Below are 8,893 nucleotides of genomic sequence, written 5' to 3' on the forward strand. Positions count from 1 at the left end.
ATTATGTAAATATACTGACTCTTATTCTACAAAGTAAATTCTCCTTGGTCGTCAAACGGGAAATAAAACCGTGCATGTTGTAAGCAGCTTCACTGATCCGGATGAGGCAGCCCGATCGCTTCAACTGGATACGACAACCACAGCGGAAGTCCCGCCTCTCCTGCCTCGCCATTGGATGTCGTGCCATCAATTTCCTCTTCACCCAATGACAGATTACAATGTGGAAGGCTGCATTGACCTCCCCCCGGATTCACCTCTAATGCGGAGCCATGTTTCGGTCTCTGAGAAGCGTCCGGCAGTTAAACTGCAACCTCTTGAAGTTGCAAAGACTCAGCGTCAACTCCAAACAACTCATCTGCACGTCCAGGATGGCCAGCTCGGAGTTCAGGCTGGAGAGGGACACGTTTGGTGAGCTCAAGGTCCCTGCTGACAAGTACTACGGTGCACAGACGGTCAGATCTACCATGAACTTCAAGATTGGGGGACAGAGTGAGAGAATGCCAATCCAAGTGATCAAGGCCTTTGGGATCCTGAAGAGAGCGGCTGCTGAAGTGAACAAAGAGTACGGCCTGGACCCAAAGATAGCAGATGCGATCATTCAGGCTGCAGATGAGGTTTCAGCTGGCAAACTGGATGATCATTTCCCTCTGGTGGTGTGGCAGACTGGATCTGGAACTCAGAGCAACATGAACGTTAATGAGGTAATCAGCAACAGAGCTATTGAGATCCTGGGAGGCAAACTAGGCTCAAAAGATCCTGTTCACCCTAATGATCATGTCAATAAGAGTCAGAGCTCCAATGACACCTTCCCCACCGCCATGCACATTGCTGCAGCCACAGAGGTCCACCAGGTCCTGCTGCCTGGCCTGCAGACTCTGCACGATGCTCTGGCTGCCAAGGCTGAAGAGTTCAAAGATATTATCAAGATTGGACGCACACACACTCAGGACGCTGTCCCGCTCTCGCTGGGGCAGGAGTTCAGCGGTTATGTCCAGCAGGTCAAGTACAGCATTGAAAGAGTGAAGGCTGCCATGCCCAGGGTGTATGAGCTGGCAGCGGGAGGCACCGCAGTAGGGACTGGACTCAACACCCGCATTGGCTTCGCTGAGAAGGTAGCCTCCACTGTTTCCTCTCTCACAGGCCTGCCGTTTGTGACAGCTCCCAACAAGTTTGAAGCTCTGGCAGCCCATGATGCCCTGGTAGAGCTGAGTGGAGCCCTGAACACGGTGGCAGTCAGCATGATGAAGATCGCCAATGACATCCGCTTCTTGGGATCAGGACCCCGCTCCGGCCTGGGTGAGCTTATCCTGCCAGAGAACGAGCCAGGAAGCAGCATCATGCCCGGCAAGGTGAACCCCACCCAGTGCGAGGCCATGACCATGGTTGCAGCCCAGGTGATGGGAAACCACGTTGCCGTCACAATCGGAGGCAGCAACGGACACTTTGAGCTCAATGTCTTCAAGCCCATGATGATCAAGAATGTGCTGAACTCGGCTCTGCTACTGGGCGACGCCTCCGTCTCTTTTACCAACAACTGCGTGGTGGGCATCCAGGCTAACACAGACAGAATCAACAAGCTCATGAACGAGTCTCTCATGTTGGTCACCGCACTCAACCCGCACATCGGGTACGACAAAGCTGCCACCATCGCCAAGACAGCTCACAAGAAAGGCTCCACGCTGAAGGCCGTTGCCGTGGAGCTGGGCTACCTGACCGAGGAGCAGTTTGACCAGTGGGTGAAGCCAAGTGAGATGCTGGGGCCAAAGTGAATCCTGTGATAACACAAGAAACACTACAAAACCAAGAAAAATACCTTTTCTAGTGTGAGAAAAGAATATTTCTAATTAAATCAAAGCGGTTGAACTGTATGGACGAAACTTTCTCTGAATCCTGAACATCTCATGTCTCTTAATAAATATTTTGAGAAGCCTTTGCTGTTGTTTGATGCAGCTTCTGACTCTCACTTTACCTGATAAGTAAACCCACCAATTTGGTTGAAGCAACAGATTCAACACTCAAAATGTTTAAGGATGTCATGTGACCCATGTTTGTCACACATACTGTACACCTGTAGTATGTCTCGTAGTGTTAAAAGTCGTTGCACCTGTTGCTCAACACTTTGCTTTCAATGCAACTTTTTTTCTGCAAGAGCAAAATCTGTATGTATACCAACTTGTTGCTTTTGGTGTTTAAAGTCTTACACACTTTTGACTATTAGTTGGGACCTTCAGGGTAGTTCATATGTTCACACCGTGCCATCCCAATTGATCCAACATGCACTGCTGTACCTCATGTGTTTTGGTTTACAGTATGTGTGCAAGTTGTGCAGTGTTGCAGCTGAATTAAATATGTATTCATTAAAAAAAAAGTATATTCTGGTTTCTGACTTTTTCCTCATAATTTGTATTGTTAAAACACACACAGTTTACATTTATGCTATATCACCTGATATGTTATATGGTCAAATCACAAAGATAAATGCAAGACAAAGAAACACAGAAGATGCATGTTTACTCAAATCCTTTATTGTATACGCCAGGAATTTCAACAAACAAATGACAGAATGCCAACTGAGCAAATTTTAATTGCTTAGCAAATAAAATGTGGTGTGCAAAAATTATGTACAAGCGGTAAAGAAAACAAGAAAATGAACATTTGATCCTCTTCTATTTGGTCCAGCTGACCTTGGGAATATCATAATGTTCTGTCAGGTTGTCCAGGTGGCGATTGAAATCCTGCAAACAAACAAAATAAAAAGGATCATTTTTTTTGCAGCCATTTCCCAGTTCATGAATCCTAAAACATTTCAACAAGCATTCTATGCACATTAATACACATTTCATTTTTGACATTGACATGTATGCTGCTATTCCAGGCCTGACATGACTTACCTCCACTCTGTGTTTGTGTGTCTTTGATGCTTTGTTCAAAATCCTCTCCATTTGCTTTAGAGAAAAAGAGAGAGAGAGAAAAATAAATAAATGCAAAACAAGCCTTAAATGTACATTATCACTGTAGAAACACATCACTGCCAGTATACTACTAAACAATAGGAACATTCAAACGCCCCAAACTCAAGAAAACATGAGCACTGGACTTAACATTATTTGTAAGTGTCAGCAACAACAGCTGAGGGTTTTGACAATATCACCTGTTAGCAATAAATCACACAGTATAACTGCCTTACTACTCTAAAATTGTTGCAACTGTCTGGGGTAGCTGGACATATTCAAACACATGACTGTGCTATTTTTCAATATCATGCCGTGGTTTTTTGCACTAGACATGATTACCAGCTTACCCATAGAGAGACATTATGGTGCTTCCACATGTATGCTGCACAAGACATGTTGCAATAATCATCAGTGTTTCAAGTGATGAACTTTGTCCTTTGAGCAAAAAAGGGCTAATGAACATGATTATATAATGTGAAGACTAATAAAGTGAGACTATAAAATATCATTAACTATATCACAGAGCTAATAAAGTTTATTTTAAAATCATCCTAGGTTGGGATTAGACTAATGTGCTAAGAACAATGCTGGCCACTTTGTGCTATTTTCAATATAATTAGTACCTTGGCTGAACAGGAAAGTTTAAACAGCACATAGGTTAATAATCTACTAGAGTCACAAAACCAGAATTTCAAAATTTGATACCATACTAGTAGAAAAAAAAAAAAACTATACTTGATATATCTTAAGATACCACAGTAAAAAGTCCTAGGCACACAAAATATATATTTTGTTTAGACTAACAACCTGCACACCACACTGGAATAGATAAAGTCACTTAACACTGCCTGGTTTTGCTGTAAGCCAAATTTCAGGCAGGACAGTAAAGACTGAACTGAGGTCTTGAATGAACTGACTGTTGTAAACACATGGCATCAAAAAAGTATTTAAGTATTGATACTGTAGGCAACCTTATTATCTAAAACCCACAAATAGGAAATGTGTTAAATCTTAATTTCTCATACTGAAAAGTTTCCTGCTTTTATTTTGGGAAAAACTACTATTTTAGGCTTGTGTTGTTTGTTCTTATAACAACCCCTCCGTGTGTTTCTGGCAACTGTTGCAAAATGGTTTGCTAATTACTGAAAGTATGGACCCTCATATTAATATATCATTGTGGCTGATGGTGGTAAAGATTTATGGTTGTTGTGGCCACAAGGACAGCAGCCAGAACTTTCTGGCTAATTTTGTCAATAGCTCACTCCTATTAAATTGACTTCTATAGCCTATTACTTTTATTAGCCATGTATCTGATTCAAATTCTTAGTCTATCACTGCAGCTCTTTACAGCTGAAGAATCATAACTTACCCTCTTCTCTTGCATCTTGTCAAAAGCAACTTGTGCTGGTGTCCTTTTGTCAATGTATGCTTTCTTGGTTTTCACCTCCTCATCTTTCTGACTAGTCACGACCTGTTCCAAGCGATGCTTACTTTCTTTATCCTTCTTCTTCTTCCTGGAAAAGATATGTTATGGCAAGTTAGTTAAACAGCGTCTTGCCAGGCTAACCTCCACTTCCATCAAAAGGCAAGGAAAGACAAAGAAAGATGTTCACTCCTACAGACACATGCTCAAATGTAGGCCATTTAACACTGGTATGGGTAATCCCTAGAATGCTATACTGATGTTCATCTATTGTGTGACCATGTATTGTAAACTATTCTTTCTTCTACTGAATATCTGCGAGTTATTGCCTTAAATGAGCAGACATCTTTTTAGGGCTATATGTTTTTTGAATTTCTCGCACATATCAAATATTCTTATACCGTGTACTATGAACCTATGCACATTCATGCATACAACTGCATAACACTCTCATGTAAATAACATATTGTACATATTTCCTTTTTCCCCATATCTTGTCAGATTTCTATTTGTACTTATTGACGATACTTAATTATCTTTCTTTATTTTTCCTACTACTGTGTATTGTTTTGCATCACAACTATCTAGTTGAATTAATCGTAGGTGTAGCTCTAAACCTACTTAGAAACACACATGACTCTAGTACATATGACTTTATCTGATGCTGTTAAGGTATAGGTTATACTTTTTGCAATGCAAAACCATGTGTTTACTTATTTTATATTATGAGTTTAAATGTTAGGAGCGCGTCAAAATCCCCTGTGCCACGTAGTTGTAGTTATTTTAATGTAGATAACAGAATGCTACCTAGCTAACGTGTTTTAGCCACATCTGTATCACTCCACAAAGCCACCGCGTCGATTAAATTCTTGAAGTCACAGATGGGACAAAATAATTTCCATTGTACAATACTATTGTTACAATAAATTTGCCCAAACATTACTTCGTGTTCAAATAACCTCAGTAACCGTTAACGTAAGACTGTATTTGTGTTAGCAAACAAGCTAACAACGGGCTCGACTGAACACAAGACGCTTTTATCCCCTGCGACTGTTTATTGGAATATTTTTGCCGATCAAAACGCATAACCTCTTACAAAATATCACCAAATGTCACGAAACTTACTTTTTCCCCGCTGAAATGTCCCCTAAACCTTTTAATTTCAGGGAACTCCTCTGGGCCGTGCCGTAGTCTGACATTTTCCAGACGCTCTACCTCGTCTTCTTGTGTATTGTTGTTATAAAACCTGACACAGTCAAAGCGGTGCTGCCCCCTGTCGGACTGAAGTGAAACGACCCACCCGCACCAACGCGCTACATGAACCGACCGAGGTGCAGCGTATCATCCCGACCCGAGGGGGGCACTAGATCATTTATACAGAGACAAAGACAAAGCAGAAAACGGAAGTGTAGGTTTTTTAGCTTTGAATGTCAAACTGTAGCATGGTGGGCAGCGTTTTTAGGTAACCTACAGTAAAACATGTCAGGGTACAGTTTATTTAGTATATTCACCTCAATAAAGTGCATCACAACCAACGCTACAACGTTACTGTGCAGGACGAACACACTGAACAGAATACAGACGTGCGGATATGCTAAGAAAGTTGGTGAGTAACGAGCACATCTACCACCTCTATGCAGTTCTTCAGTTTTAAATTGCCTCTATTTATGAGTCCTGTGTGTATCAACTTGAGGCGACATGTTATTGTGTGTCAGATTGGAAAATATACAATATAGATAATAAATAAAATGGAGGGTAATTGTTGTATACACAAATATAATTGTGTTGTTGTCCACCCTCTAAATCACATGTATCTGCATATACCATTAAATCCTGATTATTCATAACAAAATATTAGTGGCTTATTTTCTACTTTCAATTAATTCCTGACATCAATCACAATCATTAGTCACTACAGAGATGTAAACCTAATCAATATGTCTTTGCAGTGGCTAAAGGGAAAGGCAAAGGCATGATGAAAGAAGAGCTTAAAGGTCCAGAGGTGTGTAAAGACCCTGTCAGACTTACTTCTTATGCAGTCGGGGTCAACATCCTCAAGCAAGGAGAGGACCCCCAGCTGAAGCCTCCTGAGCAATATCCAGAGTGGTGAGAGCATGTTTTCCTTTTATTTCTCCAACAATTGTATTTATGTTTATTTCTGTTTTTTCATAAATTAGGACTGTTTTGTAATTTATCAAATTTCAATTCCAGGTATTCACAGAAAAAAAGTACATCTTTTTCACAAACAAGGATTTTTACTTTATGTTCACATTATTTAAGTAAAACCAAACTTTTCAGGCATCATAGGTAGAGATGGGTATTATGAATCAATACTAAACAATTTACCAATCGCTGACTGGTGAGAACCAAAATATTAATAAGCTCCTGCGTAAATTATACTGTTATCACTATTTATGTAATGTTATATGAACAGCTGACAGGGCCAAACATTTAAAAGTGTGGGCTCACTTTACAAAATTTGATGGAAATGTTAGGGAAACAATTTCAGTTGGTATTTCTGCAAAAAAGATTAAAAAAAAAAAACTATAAAAGAAAAAACTCTTGAATGTTGTCACATCTTTTCATGTCATGTCTTAATTTTTTACACCAAACTGTAATGAGTAGTATTAATACCAGTATCAATAAGCAGTTCAGTATAAATATCAACACAATTCAAACACACTTGATATTTTGGTAGTTAAATGACATTCTGGGAAATGTATGAAGCTACAAAAACACATCAGGTGCCATAGACTGATGATATATTACAGCATAAGAATACATACATTTATTTGGACAAAATAATAAATACATTTGCTTGCAATGTTCATTTCTTTGACTGTGTCAAAAACTTATTGACATAGCTCAAATATAATTTTGAGTCTGTAAGGCTGTTTGTGTTGTTGCTTCATTGTATTATATTTTATATATATATATTTTTTTTGTTTATGTTTCTGTAATGTTGTCTATTTGTTTGACTTAAAATTTATTCTTGGTGAAAAGGATATAAAAAGTAACTTATTACGTCACCTTCCTTTTATGTCCAAACGTACATGGTCAATAAAGCTGATTTTGAAGTGTCTTCACTGATCTGATTTCCTTCTCCGTGCATCGTTCACTCAGGTTGTTCCAGCTGAACCTGGGACCGGCCTCAAAGCTACATGAGCTGGACCCAGACACCTGGCAGTACTGGAAGCGTCTGAGGAAGGAAAACATTTGGCGTTACAACAGACTACATAAAGGGAAGAAGTTTTAGGTCTTCAGTGGACTGACGGAGAACTCCTTCTTGTACAGCGCATTGCTTCAGACTCTGTGGACTGAATTACCTGACTTGTTCTATGCTCAGAGCCAGATTTCAGCTTCCTGAATGAAATATCATCAGACCAAGTCTGATGCCACTTCCAGCATGTTACTTAAAGTCATGCAACATATTTAGTGGCAGTTGGGTGACAATACTTGAAAGCTGTAAGAAAAGTCATTGTTAGCGACATAACACCCAACACTTGCAATGTAATGGATTCTAGGACATCACCAGAGTGAGGCCTCAAAAATGAAACAGTCCCAACACAAACTGGATATCATAAGTTTATTGTTGATATTGAAACAGTCATTGGGGAATAAACACCACAAGGTCCATTTAGTAGTTGTTCTGGTGCTTCTAATGTATTACACAATCTTCAGCATATGGTATTGCCATTTACTTTGTCATGGAATTGTAGACATTCATATTTCAGTGGTTATACAGTATTTCTTTCAAGGATACTGCATTTCACTGAATTAATTTGTACATGTAGTCATATTTTTTTGGTCTATATCTGAAGAGAAAAGGCCTGCTGTGTGCTGATATGTCCAACAATATGTTTTCACTATATGTTGTTTTTGCAGACTCATTATAAATAAATATCAAAATGTAAACATCCAGCAGATTTTTGCCTTTTAGTCTTCTGAATGTTTCCTAACTTCAGTCATCAGTACCACACTATGAATCTGGTGCCACTCATTTTTCTTTATATGTGATATTTTATTTACCAAATGTATAATACAATAAAAACAGAAAGACAGGGCAGGATATAACACGTTAAACACCCAAGACGACCCAGCCCTACATACAAAAACAAAATCACACACACTAGCATAAAAAGGAAATAGCCTGGCTCTGTAAGGCTGATGTAAAACATTGCAAAACCAGCTACACAACAGCAGGTCAGGTACCCAGCCTCCCCGACTCAAGACCAACACAGGATGCAGATCTTAAAGCCATTAGAAAGCATATTTAAGAACAAGCTATGGAGTGGGAACCATCAAAGCCCTTGTGTCTCGATTGCCTCCCAACACCTGGGTTCAAAATAGGGATGTCAACCCCCCCCTCTGTATAAACTTTTGAATTCATCAAAATATGCCTATATAATTGCTGTCATGGCCTTTTGCTCACGCTCATGATTAAGTTCAAAGAGCCTATGTGGCCACTACCAAAATCCTGAAGAACTAATGCTGCCTTTTCCATAGATATCAAGTC

The 8,893-nt window shown here is 39.7% G+C and overlaps 3 protein-coding genes across 3 annotated transcripts; 2 read left to right on the forward strand and 1 right to left on the reverse strand.

The window, feature by feature from the left end:
* The first annotated feature begins 224 nt into the window (after nucleotides 1–224).
* fh (fumarate hydratase) lies at nucleotides 225–2,368 on the forward strand. Its single transcript, XM_084723099.1, has one exon. It carries the CDS (start codon nucleotides 270–272, stop codon nucleotides 1,767–1,769), a length of 1,500 nt encoding a protein of 499 aa, XP_084579225.1. The 5' UTR covers nucleotides 225–269; the 3' UTR covers nucleotides 1,770–2,368.
* A 138-nt stretch (nucleotides 2,369–2,506) lies between these two features.
* Nucleotides 2,507–5,659, reverse strand: fam32a (family with sequence similarity 32 member A). Its single transcript, XM_084723101.1, has 4 exons — nucleotides 5,503–5,659; nucleotides 4,324–4,468; nucleotides 2,892–2,945; nucleotides 2,507–2,735 (listed from the first exon to the last, which is right to left on the reverse strand). The coding sequence occupies exons 1-4, from the start codon at nucleotides 5,574–5,576 to the stop codon at nucleotides 2,667–2,669; spliced, it is 342 nt and encodes a 113-aa protein (XP_084579227.1). The 5' UTR covers nucleotides 5,577–5,659; the 3' UTR covers nucleotides 2,507–2,666.
* A 113-nt stretch (nucleotides 5,660–5,772) lies between these two features.
* Nucleotides 5,773–8,301, forward strand: mrpl54 (mitochondrial ribosomal protein L54). The gene is made up of 3 exons (XM_084723100.1): nucleotides 5,773–5,983; nucleotides 6,327–6,483; nucleotides 7,501–8,301. The coding sequence occupies exons 1-3, from the start codon at nucleotides 5,857–5,859 to the stop codon at nucleotides 7,631–7,633; spliced, it is 417 nt and encodes a 138-aa protein (XP_084579226.1). The 5' UTR covers nucleotides 5,773–5,856; the 3' UTR covers nucleotides 7,634–8,301.
* The last annotated feature ends 592 nt before the right edge of the window (nucleotides 8,302–8,893 follow it).

This window comes from Lutjanus erythropterus, chromosome 7 (assembly GCF_056507025.1).
Source record: "Lutjanus erythropterus isolate fLutEry1 chromosome 7, fLutEry1.hap2, whole genome shotgun sequence".
In the NCBI taxonomy this organism is placed as follows: domain Eukaryota; kingdom Metazoa; phylum Chordata; class Actinopteri; order Lutjaniformes; family Lutjanidae; genus Lutjanus; species Lutjanus erythropterus.